General features: G+C 37.2%; 1 protein-coding gene across 1 annotated transcript in view; it reads left to right on the top strand.

The window, feature by feature from the left end:
* LOC149813927 (putative LRR receptor-like serine/threonine-protein kinase At1g05700) overlaps positions 1-16,870 on the top strand; it is a 65,224-nt gene that overhangs the window by 14,374 nt on the left and 33,980 nt on the right. Inside the window, exons 11-13 of the mRNA XM_089991367.1 lie at positions 1,017-1,079; positions 1,131-1,320; positions 1,809-1,941. Of these exons, the coding sequence (XP_089847493.1) occupies positions 1,017-1,079; positions 1,131-1,320; positions 1,809-1,941 (386 nt within the window). The remainder of the gene's footprint in view (positions 1-1,016; positions 1,080-1,130; positions 1,321-1,808; positions 1,942-16,870) is intronic.

Genomic DNA, 16,870 nt, shown 5'->3' on the forward strand with positions numbered 1-16,870 from the left:
TATTTAAACCAACCTCTCTCTCTCTCTCAATATATTTGTTTTTGTTTTTGTTTTTTATCTTGCCAAGATTTTTCCTAAATTTTCTGAGCGAACTCTTTTTTTGAAAATATCCCGATCTCCCTCTCAAAAAAAAAAAATCCTGAGAAATTCCTTTGCCGAGAATATGCCAAGAACGACATTTGTGACTATGATGTCAAGTAACTGCCTTTTCTGAAATCATTCCCATATTGCTGGTATCATTGACCACCAATAATGCAGAATTTTAAAAGGAGAAGAGAAAGCTTGATAAAATACCTGCTAGGCAGCTTTTTTATTTCAAATATTTATTCAATTGATGGTATTCTGAATGCTGGAAGCATGCTGCATGTGGCTCCTTCCTTTCCTCCAGGTTTGATATGGTTAGGAAGTTTGCACTCTAGGTTAGTGGAAAGACATTGTTCCTATCAAACATATTCACTCATCAAATTGGGAGTCTGGTTGTGTAGTATTTTCTATGAGAAGTTCTGACGTTTTCTGATGAACCTGACTATTTACATAATATGTTTTTTTTTTATGCATGGATTCCATGGTGTTGGGTTAAATATGATGACTGGAGTTTTGGAGCTGCCTTGTGTTCTAATCCAAACGATGGACAGTACCCAGTCAGAATATAATAAAAAGGAAATGAAAAAGTAACTATCATGGTTGTTTTTGGCTTTTGAGTTATTGGCATGACAGTTCTGCGGGTCAGCTGATACATGGTAGCTAATAGATGGGCCATTCTTGGAATAGTTAGGTGGCCAGGGAACTGAAAGCAAATGAAAACCATTGAATAATTGACTGAAGTATATGATAGACCAAGGTAATTATCTTGACAAAGTCAGAAAACCGTAGCAACCGCACGATGTGCCTTTCATCACTTCTACAAGTTTGGAGATATTTTATTTATATTTTGAAGTAGAACGACGTCATGTATTCTTGAGATTCAGAGACATGACAGAAAAGTTTATAATCATAAACTAATATTCTCCTTTCAGGGCAAGCACAATTTAGTCTGGACTGGAATCAAAGGCTTCAAATAGCTCTTAATGCTGCTCAAGGTCAAGCTCTCTCTCTCTCTCTCTCTCTCATATCATTGATTTATGAATCAGGGTTGGGCTACCTTCACTCAGGGTGCAAACCTGCCATCATTCACAGGGATGTGAAGAGCGCCAACATTCTCTTAACCGACAGCTTTGAAGCAAAAATTGCAGATTTTGGCATGTCAAAGTCGGGTATGCCTGATGGTTTTACCCATATATCAACTGTTGTTATGGGCACCCCTGGTTATCTGGACCCAGAGTGAGTGCTATTTCTTTTCTTTATGTAAAAATTGCCTAAATATTTTCTGTCAACGTCAGAGGAACTTACAATAAAATTGATGAAAAACACAAACACTGAATGAGTTTCTCAATCAGTCTATAGTTAGCATGCAATAGAAGAGCTTAGCTTATCTCTGATAACAAAAGCACTATTTGTTGTGCACTTATGCCATATGATTAATACTGAAGGTGCTGCATATCATCAGATGATGCCTGAGCGTACATGTTCTTCATCCTCAGCCTCATGAAATGCTGTTCTTGGGAAAATCCCCTTTTCTCTTTTGAACTTTTTACTAGGATAAATGGTGCATCTCTTGGATTCAGTTGTAGCTGTGCAGGCTTTTGGTCATTTAGAAATAATTTGGTATAATGTCTCATGTTGGTAGAATATGTTGCTATCGTTATATGTCAATACCTGTTTTGTCGTTTTTTTTGCCAATAGAATTTACTATGTTTGATTTGCTGCAGATATTCCTACACCAATTGGCTGAATGAAAAGAGTGATGTATACAGCTTTGGAGTGGTACTTCTGGAACTCATTTCTGGGAAGCGACCTATTATTGTTGAACCATCAGGCGAAAGAATTCATATTATCAATTGGGTATGAATTTAACCAAAAATTACGGTCCTGTAAACTTGTTTATGCTATAGCATTTAGAACCTTTCCCCTTTTTTCTTGAATACCAGAACTTTTCCATAGATCTTAAGCCTATTGCCAAGCTGCTCTACATACAAATATTGTCACACATGCTTCAATGTTTGATCATGGACAATTAATAGAATTGATTCCAGGAATTGCTTTTTAATGTTAAAAAATCACACAGTCACTTAATTCTGTAATGCATGGATTTTCACTTTTTCCTAATTTATCATTTTTAGCTGCAAAAACAAGGTGTAAGGTCGTTGATCCTGTTGTGCAAACATGAAAAATGAGATCTTATTAATGATCTGTTAGTAATCCCCGTTTGCTTATTATTAATGGGATTATGTAATTTGTGTATATTATATATTATACTACTTAACATATTAAAGGCCATATACCAAATATTCAAATCGTGGAAGTAGTGAACATATGGTTTGATCATTGTTTTTGTCAATGGCGGAGCCAAGAATATAAATTAGGGTGGGCAAAAAATTCATAGTAAATTTTTTAAAAATAATTACTAATAAATTATAATAACAATATGTTTTAAAAAATAATTATTATAAAACAGTCAGTATTATAATCATGCTTAATGCTAATTGAATACAAAAATAGCACAAAACCTTAATTAAATGTTCATGAAATCTAAAAAAAAAAATTAAATCAATATAGTATAACTAAAAGAAGAAACTCTACGCTTAAAGAAATTGTTTGAGAGATGTTGAATCACTCAAACCTTCACTTGACCTTGTGGGGTGAAGCTCTTAAGACAACAATGCATATTTTGAATAAGATTCTTACGAAGGCTATTAAAAAGACTCTTTATGAGTTATGGATATATAAAAACCCTTCTTTGTCATATATACACATATGAAAATATCCAACAAAAGTTAAATTGTATAACCTACATATAAAAGTTTTTTATCCTACGATGACTAATGGATTTTTCATTGGTTATCCAGAAAGATCAAAGGGCTTTGGGTTTTATTGTCCACCTCATATACCATAGATAAAATGAGATTTTTGTAAAATGGTTCTATTGGGATAGATGCATTTCAAAATATAGATTTTAAGAAAATGCAAGATTTAGGTTTCATACTTGCGAAAGATAAAAACCCAGTTTTTGCTATTATTGTTCCTTTAGATAATGTCAGAAAAAATTTGGTCAATGAACATTAATCTCAAATAGAGCAAGTTGTTGATGAGAATATACAACAACAATAGGATGCATAAGTTTATTTTGAACCACTTGTAGCACTTGCATTGAGGTCTACAAGAATCAGGAAATCTGCTATCTATCCAGACTATGTAGTATATTTGCAAGAGTATAATAATTTTATAAATACTAATGATGATATCTTCACATTTACAAAAGCCATAGAAAATAAAAGATCAATACATTGGATCAATGTCATGAAAAAAGAGCTTGACTCTATAGCAAAGAACCAAGTGTGAGATCTTGTACCTCGACCTGATGGAGTTAGACCTGTTGGTTGTAAGTGGGTCTATAAGACCAAAATAAACTCTAAAGGGCATGTGAAGAGGTACAAGGCTAAGCTTATTGCAAAAGATTTCACACAAATAGAGGACATTAATTATAAAGAGATTTTTTCTCCTATCTCAATTAAGGAATCGTTCAGGATATTCGTGGTCCTTATAGCTTTTTTTGATTTATAGCTACATCAGATGGATATGAAAACTGTCTTCCTGAATGAGGATTTGGATGAGGAGGTATACATGCAACAACTTCTTGGTTTCAGTGTAGATGACTCGAATAATTTAGTTTGCAAATTGAAGAAATCAATTTATGGACTTAAACAGGCCTCCCATAAGTGATATAAAAAGTTCAATTAGGTAACTATGAACTTTGGATTCACTGAAAATATTGTTGATCAATGCATTTACATTAAGACTAGTGAGAGTAAGTTCATAATTTTGGTTTTTTATATTGACGATATTTTTCTTGCAACTAATGATTTGAGTCTACTACACAAGACAAAAGATTTTTGTTCTTCTTATTTTGATATGAAGGACTTGGGTGAGGCCACATATGTCCTTGGAATCGAGATTCATCATGATAAAACTAAGGGTGTCCTTGGTCTCTCTTAGAAATCGTATATCCTTAAGTTTCTTAAAAGATATGGGATAAAGAATTGTTCTCCTGATTCGGCACTCACAGTGAAAGGAGATAAATCGAGCCTAAAAGACTGCCCTCAAGATGATAATGAGAAGACTCAGATGACAGTTGTCTCATATACTTCGACGGTTGGGAGTTTGCAGTACGTTCATACCTGCATACAACCTGATATAGCATTTATTATGGGAATGCTCAGTAGATATCAGTCAAATCTAGGCATTGCATGCTAGAAGGCAACGAAAAAGGTCATGTATTATTTATAAAGAACGATAGACTACATGTTAACCTATAAAAAAGCTGACCATCAAGAGGTCATTGGATACTCTGATGCGGACTTAGGAGGATGTCTCGACAGTAGAAAATCCACTACTAGATACATTTTTCTATTAGTCGGTGGTATTGTCTCATGGAAAAGTGAAAAGCAGTCTACCATTGTTGCTCATACTATGGAGGAAGAATTTATTGCTTTATATGAGATTGTCTCAGGCCATTTGGATAAAAACTTCATTATGGGTCTTGGTATTGCGGACTCTATTGAGAGATCAATAAAGATATTTTATGCTAATGAAGCAAATGAGTCCTTCTCAAATAACAACAAGAGCTCAACCTCGTGTTGATACTATTGAGAATGAAGCGTACGGGTCTGGTTCTAGAGACCCAAACTACCCACATGTTTTCATGTATTATATTTACATTTTGATGTTATCGGATCTGGACCAATAGACCCGATCTAGTTTGTATCACATATAATACTGAATATAGGGCACGATTCAACATAAGTGAATTGTGTCAGTCATTGCCGCCTCTCTCTCTTGCAAATCCCTTTCTCCTCTGCAGTGGATAAAGTCTAGACGAAGGTGCGTTATCTCTCACATGGTATTAGAGTGGGTTGAGAAGTAAGTTCCAGATCGAGATTCTCTTCTTCCTTTCTTTGATTCTAAATCTGATCTCGTCAGATTAGATTTCATCCTTCTGTTCCAAAAAAAAAATCGATTTCATCGTATAAGGCTGAAACTTTCCCTCTTTCTTAAGATTTTTTCTTCCTTCCTTTGATTCTAAATCTGATCTCGTCATATTAGATTTCATTCTTCTGCTGTTTCAAAAAAAAAATCTATTTCATCGTATCAGGCTGAAGCTTCCCTCTTTCTTAAATCCTTAGACATCGTCCGCTTTTTTTAAAGTTTTCAGTCTCTCAATACTGCATTTGTTCACGCCTAACAGTCTGGTCACGTGTTCTCTTAAAAAAAAACTCAAACCTCGATTATTCTTTTCTTCTCTAGCGTTGGATCGGATCATTCCCGATCTAGTGTTTTCATTCCAAGTCATATTACATTAAATCTGGATCGATTTTTTTTTCAGCAGAGTTAAATCGATTGGGTTTCTATTTTAAATCTAAATCTCTCATCTTTTATCGATTTTTATCGTATCAGTCAAACCTTGTTCTAATTATTCTTCCTTGTTCAGAACGTTGAATCAGATCTGAATAAGATTTCAACGTCCCACAGTGAAATCTGACCTAACCTAGTTCGCTGTTTTAACGTGAAATTACCTCTCTCATCTTCACGTTTGTTACTCCTAAAACCTAATCAAAGTTTCCTTTTAACAAAAATTTCAAATCATTATCTTGTCTTGTTTTATTGATTACTTCTGACTATTTGCAGCAATTTAATTTTTTTTTCGCAGAAAAAAAAAAACAAAAAAAAAACTTACATTGCTGGAAAATATCTAACTGCTGGTCAGAGTATTCCCTTGTTACCTTTCACATGGATTCTCCTTCCCTTCCTTCCAGTTTCCTTGGACAGCTCATATCTGAGAAATTAAACAACTCAAACTACTTGACCTGGAAGCGACAAATTTTGCCTTTTATCAAGAGTCTGGATCTCTCTGGATATTTTGATGGAACGATTCATGCACCACCAGAATTAGTCCTGCAGGAAGAACGAGATGATAAAAGGGAGGTTTCCAATAAACTGGTTTGTAATTCAGAGTTTGCAACATGGAGAAGAAAAGACCTAGCGATTGTGGCTTACATTACCTCTATGCTTTTCCAAGAGGTACTAGTGGCCATTCCAGATGAATGTTCAGCTAGAGAGTTGTGGCAGCTATTGGCTCAGACTTATTCACATATTTCAGAAGCTAGGATTTTGCATTTAAAGAGAGAATTTCAGCTCTTGAAGAAAGAGAGCTTATCAGTTACAGAGTATATGAACAAAGTCAAGAGTATTACAGATCAACTAGCCATGGTGCGTTGCGTTATTCCTGACAAAGAAAAGGTTCAACAGACACTGAATGGTTTGGGATATGACTACCACATGTTAGTCACCTCTCTTCTATGCCTTCCTTCATTGCCCAGTTTTGAAGATCTACGGGCTAAGCTACTGCAATATGAGGTTACCATTAGAGGTGAGGAGATGGCTCTAAATTCCAATAATCATGAGGTACATGTCACAGGGATAGCGTCAGGGCGAGGACGTGCGGGTTTTTGAGTCGGACATGGATATGAAAGAGGTAACCAAGGAGGCCGTGGGTTACTTCCCACACCCAACATGTCACCTAACTCGTATCCAGGGAACCAATACTCTAGAAATATACCGACATGTTTTCAGTGTAATAAAAGGGGGCATATTAAAGCAAATTGCTGGCATAATCCGTAAAACAGAGGCAAATTTAATGGTGTCGGGCCTTCTACTAGAGGGCACATAGGGAGCGATCCTAAAGGTGATGAAAAGGAAAATGTGAAGAAACTCCTGATTTCTGCTCTTTCAAGTTAAGCTTCAAACAAACTGAGCAGGAGACTTGGTACATTGACTCCGGGGCTGTTGCACATATGACAGGTGATGTTGGTAAGATTTTGAAACCCATACCTTATCGTGGTAAATTTAGTATTAAAACTGGAGATGGTGTTCTTCATTCTATCTCCCATGTTGGAAATATTTTTCTTCCACTTCTCAATTCCTCATTACCTTTATCTGATGTTTATCATTCTCCTAGCATTATTAAAAACATTGTCTCTGTTTCTAAACTTGTCGATGATACTAATTCTTCTGTCGAACTTACTCCTTCTGTATGTGTCAAGGACCTTCTCACGAAGAAGACGCTCGTTGAAGGAGAACGACAGGGAAACATGTATGCCTCCAAGGAATCTCTTCCAGTTCGTGATGCATCAATAAATTCACAACCAGCTCGTTCAGTGTCATTCAAAAATTGTTTTAGTCTATCTCAATGTAATAAGCCAGAAATTTGGCATCGTCGTCTTGGTCATTGTAATCATTCCTTTATTGAGAAGCATGTGTCCAGAGGACTTGATCTGCTTTGAATGTTGAGGCTGATCTTCATCTTTGTTCCAGTTGTCAATTATGCAAGAGTCATGTTCTTTCCTTTTACTCAATAAATCAAAGAGCTTTTGTGCCTTTTGAAATTGTTTATTCTGATGTCTGGAGACCTGTCCCGCAGACTTCCTTATCGGGCAGTCGTTATTATGTTACCTTCATTGATAGTTATTCCAGATATACCTGGATTTATTTTATGAAACATAAATCTGAAGTCTTCAAGCTTTTCTACTCGTTCTGTGCTTTAGTTGGTAATCAATTTTCAACTAAAATTCAATATTTCCATTGTGATGGTGGAGGAGAGTACTCATCGAAGGAATTTACTGAGTTTCTCCAAGATAATGGAATAGGTCGCCGAATATCTTATCCACACACACCACAATAAAATGGCGTGGCTGAAAGAAAACACTGGCACATTGTAGAAAGTGCATTGAGTATGTTACATGCCACTCATATTCCTTTAAATTTGTTGACGTAAGCTCTTCATTCAGTTGTCTATGTCATAAATCGACTGCCAATGAAATTGCTAGCAGACCAATCCCCTTATTTTACACTCTTTGGGGTCCATCCTAACTATAATAAGTTGTGTATGTTTGGCTGCATATGTTATGTTTACATTGACAATTCTCAACGTGATAAGTTTCAGAACAAGGCATGCAAGTGCAGGTTTGTTGGATATGTCGATCAGTATAGAGGATATCGGTGCTATGACCCCACTACCAATCGCATCAGAGTTTCACGAAATGTCGTATTTGACGAGACTCATGCTGATGATTCAGGAAGTGCAGAGGGACACAATAAGGATGCCGAAAGTTATTTGCCATGGCTTGTTGCTGAGGTGCTTGATCAAATGGCGACGCATGATGTACTCTCATGTCACACACTATCTGCAGAACAAGATAGTACGAATGTATATCCAGAAAAGGAAAAGTCGACAAACACACAAGATAATACTATGTCGATCATTTAAGATGTCACAAAGTTTCAAGGGATTACCTATGCTGCTGCGAAACAATGACAATGTTCAGCAACCTATTGTGCAACCCAGGAGGCCTGAGAGGATTTGCCACCCCATTGAAAGATGGGTAAGTTATGACAACTTCTCTACAGACTTACAGCTGTTCATATCTAAGATTGAAAAGCATGATGAACCTATCAGTTTCTCACAAGCATCCATGTCAATCAAATGGGTTGAGACCATAAACGAGGAAATGAAAGTTTTACATGAGTGTGGGACTTGGGAGATTGCTTCCAAACCATCGAACAAGAATGTTGTAGGATCTAAATGGGTCTATAAAATCAAGTATAAACCCGATGGATCCATTGAACGCTACACTACAAGGCGAGACTAGTAGCAAAAGGGTTCACTCAAAAATATGAGCAAGATTATGATGAAACTTTCAATCATGTGATTAAGATGGGAACTATTCGATTAGTTTTGTCCTTATCAGTTCAGTATAAGTGGACTCTAAGCCAACTTGATGTCAAAAATGCATTTTTGCATGGCAGTATAAAAAAAAAGGTGTATATAGAGCAACATTATGGTTATACAAAACATAGCCCCAACACACATGTTTGCAAGCTACGAAGAGTCATCTATGGGCTAAAACAGGCCTCTCATTCATGGTTTGATAGCTTCTCTGTTGAAGTTCGGAGACATGGATTTGCTCGAGCCCATCTTGATCATTCACTTTTTATTTTTCGAGATCGTCAAGTACGTACCTTGATTCTAATATATGTGGACGATATTATTATTACTGAGAACTCTGATAAACACATAGAAGCTACTAAGATTTTACTGAGTCGCCAATTCAAAATGAAAGATTTGGGAGTTTTGCATTATTTCTTAGGGGTTGAGGTGGATCGACAAGAATGAAGCTCTTTCACTAACCCAACACAAATATACTTTAGACCTATTGGACAAGGCAGGCATGAAAGATTGTAAACCCCTACCCACTCCTAGTGTCCTCAACCATAAACTCGGTTCCCAAGATGAGGAAGCATATGAAGATTCCAAGCAATATCGAAGTCTTGTGGGTATGCTTCAATATCTCACCTTCACTAGACCAGACATTGTATATGCAGTGAATCAAGTCTCACAATTCATGCATGACCCACGAACAGACCATATGAATGTTGTCAACAGAATTCTTCGATACTTAAAAGGAACCCTTGGAGATGGTCTAGTTTATCATCAGTCCAAGTCCAAAGGGGAACATCGCCTGGATGTATTCACAGATGCAGATTGGGCTGGCGATCCAGATGACAGGCGGCCAATTTTTGGATATTGTGCCTTTCTTGATGAGAACTTGATAGCGTGAAGTAGCAAGAAACGTGCAGTTGCACGATCTAGTACTGAAGCTGAGTATCGAGCTATGACGGCTGCTACGACAGAGGCCACGTGGCTGAGACATCTTTTGACTGAAGTCGGAGAATCCACTCTACCCACCACTCTCTTGTGTGATAATCAAAGTGCCATACAGATTGCTTTTAATCCTATTCACCATGGTTGCACAAAGCATATAGAAATTGATTAACACTTCATTCGACAAAAGATAGAAGATAGAAAAATTGATCCTGCTTATGTACCTACGATTGATCAGGTGGCCGATTTGTTCACTAAGGGCCTTACCAGCATGCACTTTTGGTTCTTGAAGAACAAGTTGTCCATGGTGCAAAACCATGCACAACTTGAGGGAGCCTATTGAGAATGAAGCATATGGGTCTGGTTCTAGAGACCCAAACTACCCACATGTTTTCCTGTATTATATTTACATTTTGATGTTATCGGATCTGGACCAATAGACCCGATCCAGTTTGTATCACATATAGTACTGAATATAGGGCACGATTCAACATAAGTGAATCGTGCCAGTCATTGCCGCCTCTCTCTCTTGCAAATCCCTTTCTCCTCTGCAGTGGATGAAGTCTGGACGAAGGTGCGTTATCTCTTACTGATACATGAAGTTAAAATAATTTGCTTTTAAAGAAATGACTGAAAATCATCTGGTATGTATTGATATAATTAGGAAGAAGAAAATGACTGTGGATCCCCTTATTAAAAGGATAGCACCGGGATTGTATTTCCAACATATAAAGGGGATGGGTCTTTTTTATTCTTTTTTATGTATGACAATACATTATGTGATCACATTTACGAAAATGAATTGATTCTCTATGGCTTTGTGTATTGTTGATTTTGCATAAAGGATCTCTTATATGGTTAGAGAGAGTAACGAAATAACAATATTAAAGGACCAATAGAATAGGTAAGAGACCAACCTATTCATAAAGGTAATCTTAACATGCTAAAACACTAAAAATAAATTATATTATAGTACATGAAAATAAGACATTTCATAAATAAGTGTTCATCCCCATGACTCATATGATTCATTCTTGTGATAAATGATAGCATGTGAACCCAAATAAAGAATTAAATCGAGATAACGGTATAAACCTCGGTTTAGTACCCTTTTAGTGTCAATAGGTCAACTGAAAAAATGTTGAATATTACGGGTTTGGATCCAACCCATAAGGTGACCATGTTTGACACTATTAGTGGGCTTTTAGTGAGAAGTTAATAGGGGTTAGTGGGGTGGAGGTTACGTGAATGTTGAGAGACCACGTTCATGTAACCACCCTCTAACACCCTGATCTGGGACCTCAGGAGTCCGAGTTCGGTTGGTATTACTTCCCAGAGGAAAAGAGTTCAAAGTTCACACAGAGAAAATGTGACTCAAATTCATTTTTTTTGTTTTTCCGCAACTCGCTAGCAACAGTGGTTGTCGGTCCCCTTTTCCCAAAAAAGAAAGCAGAAACGAAGAAAAATATGATGAAGAAGGTGGAGGGTTTTACTTTATCGTCGGTGCCAGTGTGCCTCTGAACCCCCCCCCCTTTTTTTTTTGTCTCCCTCTGTCGCTCTCTGTCTTGCTCGAGTGAGGGGGGAGGGGCGCACCGTGAGGGCTATAGGGTGAGGATAATCCTCACCCTCCCTGCCGATCGTGGGGGGTGAGGTTTATCCTCAACCCCTCGATCTGTAATGGGGGAAGCAGTTCCCCTAAATGAGGAACTGTCTTCCCTTTTTATTTTATCTCCTCTAACGAACCCATCAGAGTGGGTTTTACAATTCTACTCCCCTTAAAAGAAGATTTGTCTTGAATCTTACCTGAAAATACTTGAGGAAATTATTCACGAATGTCTAATTCATGCTCCCATGTAGCCTCACTACTGTTGTGATGACTCCATCTGACTAATACCAGAGGTATCTCTTTATTTCTTAATTTTTGCACTTTCGTATCCAAGATCTCTATAGGTTTCTCACTCAAGCTTAAGTCATTTTGTATCTCCAACACTGACTCCACTGTATCTAATATATGGGAGAGATCAGACTCATATTTTCACAACATTGAGACGTGGAACGTATTGTGAATTCAAGACAAGGAAAGTGGCAAGGCTAATTGGTATGTCGTCTGACCAATTCTCTAGAGTATCTTAAAGGGTCCAATATATCTTGGACTCAATTTTTCTCTTCGACCAAATCGCATCACCCTCTTAAAAGGAGATATCTTAAAAAATGCATGGTCACCATGCTAAAATTCTAACTTACGATGCTTTTGGTCCACATAATTCTTTTGTTGACTTTACGCTGTCAGAAGACGCTTCCGAATAAATCCCACTTGGTCTGCCATCCGTTGCAACATATCAGACCCTAACAATCTCCTTTCTCCGACCTCATCCCAACATAAGGAGGTTCGACATCATCAACCATATAGTGCCTTAAATGGAGTCATGCCTATATTTGCTTGAAAGTTATTATTGTAGGCAAACTCCATCAAAGGTAGAATATCATTTCATGAGTCACTATACTCTAAAGTACATGTCTGTAGCATGTCTTCCAAAGTCTAAATGGTTCGCTCTGACTGGGGGAGAAATGTTGTGATCATTTTTAACTGTGTCCCCATAGCTTCTTAAAAACTCTGTCATAATCACGATGTGAATTTGGAGCTTCTATCTGAAACAATCGATTAAGGTACTACATGAAGTCTGGCAATCTCCTTGATAAACAATTAAGCTAACTGGTTATAAGAATGAGTTGTCTTACAGACCAAAAAATGAGCTGACTTAGTAAGCATGTCTTCAATCCCCACACTAAATCCATATCATTATTGGTCCTTAAAAGTCATGAGACAAAGTCCATCAAGATATCTGATCATTTCACTCTAATATGGAAAGTGGTTGCAATAGACCACCGAGCCGTTGGTGCTCAATCTTCACCTGCTGGCACACCAAACACTTGTTAAAAAACTCAACAATGTCTCATTTTATACCGCTCCACCAAAATGAATCTTTTATATCTTGATATGTTTTTGTACTGTCAGGGTGGATGGCATATTGTGAACACCCCAAATTTTCCAAAATTTTATAAAAATGACCCTTTTGCCCCTGACTCTATTTTCTGAGAAGATCAAAGTGATTTCAAAACTAAATTTCGGTCATTCTTCAGATTTTTCTGGATTAAAAAACCATGTTGATCCATTCAAAATCGATTTCGGGTCCGAACCCAGTGTTTTAAATCCATATTTCCTCAAAATCCGGATCAAAACCCATTTCTGAAGAAATTTTCTCAAAATAGCTTTTAAATTCTCAGAAAAAATCTTTTTGTAAATATTTTTTGCAAAAACACAAAAAAAAATAGTTTTAAATCTTTATTTCCTCGTAAATCCTATGATTTTATTCTAAAAATACAAAAACATGAAAAAACAACACACACAAAAAAATTTATTAGAAAATTTATGTGAAAAACGAATGGTTTGAAAGCCTTTTTTAAGGTTAATTTCCCTAAAAACCCATCTTAAAACATTTTACAAAAATTTCCTAAAAATAAACCATCCTTTTGAAATTTCCAAAGATTCCAACGGTTTGTCGTTGCAAGGAACCACAGGGAAAGGCGATGAAGGGCATGGCCTCGATCTTCTTCCTCTCCCGTCCATCTCCAAACCGCCCTCTCGATCCTTCTTCTCGAGTTATATAAACAGCACAAGGCGAGTCCGGGGGATCGGGTCTTCATCCCTCAAAACTCCCCTCCTTCTCCCTTGCCTCAGTTTTCCTCTGAAGAAGACTCCCACGCCATCAAACTCCTGTATCTTCTTCTTCATTTTTCTGGTAATCGGCTTTGGTCTCCTTGCAGAGAAAAAGTAGAGAAGGATTCCCTCAGAACACCTCCTCTACAGTCGTCTGAAGGAAGGTAAGCCACTCACTCTTTTCCCCTCTCATTTCTTTCTTAATTTCCCTCTATTTTCATTACTTTGGTTCTCATAGAAGTTTGGTGTCCTCGTATTTTCGGTTTAATAATTTTTGGCATTGGAGTAGGGCTCGATCTGTATATGGCAGATTCGACCCTCTCATTGCAAGATTAACAGAATTGTCATATTCTGATATCTGATTCCCCTTTTTTTTTTTTGCTGTGATTTTCACCTTTATCTCGATTTCAAATACTAGTTAATTCAGAAATCAAATCGCGGTTCGTGGTTCAGATGCATTGTCTAGTCGATCTGAAAGTTAGGTTGAGTCCTGCTGGATTTCTGAGTATTGTCTCAATTCTTTTTTTTTTATATATACCCATATTGATCTCTTCCCCCCCCTCATTGTGAGATGTCCAAGTGATCCTTATTAAGACCCATCAGGATTTTATCGTGAGCATGACAGAAAGCCTGTCTCAAAGACCCCTAAAAATCTTATCGACATAAAAAAAAAGGAGAGAAGGAGTTGCTTCTGTTTCACTTTTTTTTATTTAGTATCGCAACTTTCATGATTGAATCAACTTGATAACCAAATAGATGGTTCTCTATGTTTATCTATGTGCTAAGGGTCCAAAAATCAGAATCGCAGAGGATCCCAGGTTTGTTTTCAATGCTTGATAGTCTCACATATGATCCTAGTTTAATTTTTTTTTTATGCCCAGCGTCTGCTGTTTTCCTCAGATCTTCGATGTTGTTATTTACATTTCAGCTACATCTGTGTTGGCTTCCAGCATCACCCGATATGGTTAAAGCCTTATGAAATGGCCATCGACATTAAACTCATCTTCAGTATGTAAGAATTTTCTTTTTCAGCATGATAAAACTTTAAGCTCAGGATGGAATGGCCATTGACATCATTATCATGCGTGAGCTTTGGTTAAAGATCTTCAGCGAAATCCTAAGAGCTCTGAAAATAGTCATCGTCCCCTGTAGTGATCCAGCAGACCTTGATCTGCTATGATTTGGGCGATTCATGACCTAGTGATAGTGAATCAACTAAAATTATCTCTGGACTCACCTGATTTGCAATCTCATCATGTATTTTTTTAGTCATCCTTCCATCCTGGCACATTATCCTGATTAATATTTAGATTCTCTCTGTATCATCTGATTCGTGAGTTTTATTCATTAAGCTAAAGCTTGTAGCTGAGATTGACCAGCCATAAGAGGATGGTTGCATATTCGAGATGGAACCAATCCATCGGTCGTGTGGGGGTATGATCCGTGTCGAATCCTCTTCGCTCCATGGCAGATCCATCTGCCAAGATTGCTCAATTGGTCACAGTAATGAAATCTGAAGCCTCGATTCACTATGTAACCCGTTCACAAATCCATGACCCAGCTAGATAGGATCAAACCATCAGCTTGTTCAGTTGTCCAATTATTTTTTTTTTTGTTTTGCTTATCTTAACATAGGGTATGAGTTGTTGGATTAATAAAAGTTGGTCACATTGAACATAATGTTAAGCCCATTATTTTCGTTCTTATCATTCAGGGACCTTCTGCTTTTTCTCAGGATAGGTGTAATAAAACTTTTGTTTTTTTTAGAACATTAGTTAATATTTTCTGATGTAAGTCACATTGGTCATTAGTTTTTACATTAACAACAAGCAAGGTGATCTTGATGACTGCCGGGGGACATCAAATATGGAGAAACATACCAGCTTTGGAGGGATATACATTCAGCATTACTACAGCAAAAGGGACTACCAGTATCAACTCACACAGAATCATACTGTGGGGTGAAAAGGTGTTGGCTGATGCCTGAATTCAAATGGCCAGGAGCAGTGTGCATCTATAACAGCCATACTTCAACTTTCTTTCTTTTTCACATTTGAAACAAGTGTAAATGCATGTGTTGACATATGCTTTTTCATTCGCAGTCACTACATCTTATAGTTTCATTTTTTTTTTACAATTCTGGTACCTCACTGTTACGGCTCCAGTATACAGGAGTAAACATCATGTCTTCCCCATTTGATTGTTGCTTTGATCAGTATATTTGATCCATTTGGTAAATACCCATGCTCAGAAATATAGTGTAGGTAGATGCCACACATACCCACCATTTCGGTAGGCTATCACAACTTCTACACAGCCTTCATCCAGCACCAGTAGCCTTCCCTACACAGCATATCACCAAACTGCCACCGATTTTCAATTTACCAAAATTTTCTACCCTATTATAGCCTGCAGCATTTATACCTCCATTCTCCCATTTCAGTATATTATGCATAGTCATCTCCTCACGCCTACAGTAGCGCTGGGCATCACTGTAACCCCTTACCTGCTTATAATAGTGCCCCTGCACTATCGGGCTTTCATCTGTAAATACTTGCAGCAGTGTTTAAGCACTGCTGTGATCCTGTCTTAGGCACCTTCAGAAGTGCTAATCATCTCCAATGTTTAGGCTGAAGTCTTCATTCATTTCAACTATGCACTATTTTGCATTTGCTGGGGCCTCACTGCCTGTTTACACTCTCCACTACTTGCCACTTCACTACTTGTAAAGAACATACTGCCTACTACCAGCATCATCCCTACCACCCATCTACAGCAACTCCCTGAAGTTGCTGTAACCTCACAGCCATCAGTCAGTTCCATCTTGACCTTACTTCACCATCCTTATCATCTGTCAAACAACCCTTCAGTTCTCATTCAGTCTCAGCAGGGCTAAGCACTGCAGTGGCCTCCTTGCATCTGCCAAAGATAATCATCGTTGTAATGATTTTCCTGCACCTACAGCAACCCCCCCCCCCCCTGAGTTGCTGTAGTTTCATGTTTGATTGTTGTAAATCACGACCAAATTCACAGCAAACTTAGTTGGCTGTATCTGTCAAGCATACTCTTACCCATCTACACTAAGTATATGTTATATATATATATATGTATATATATATATATATATATATATATATATATGTATCTGTATGTGTATGTAATCACATGCATGTAAGTATATGTAAGTTCCCATATGTATATAAGTATGCATATCATTCTTCAAATTTTTTTTTAGCATGTATATCTTGATGTATGAATATTTTTTTACGATATAGGTGACTTTCCCTCTCTTTTCATTACTAACCAGGTTGTTTTGCAGTAAATATGTGGATAAAGTT

Source organism: Nuphar pumila, chromosome 16, assembly GCF_984573655.1.
Source record: "Nuphar pumila chromosome 16, dmNupPumi1.hap1.1, whole genome shotgun sequence".
NCBI classification, from domain to species: domain Eukaryota; kingdom Viridiplantae; phylum Streptophyta; class Magnoliopsida; order Nymphaeales; family Nymphaeaceae; genus Nuphar; species Nuphar pumila.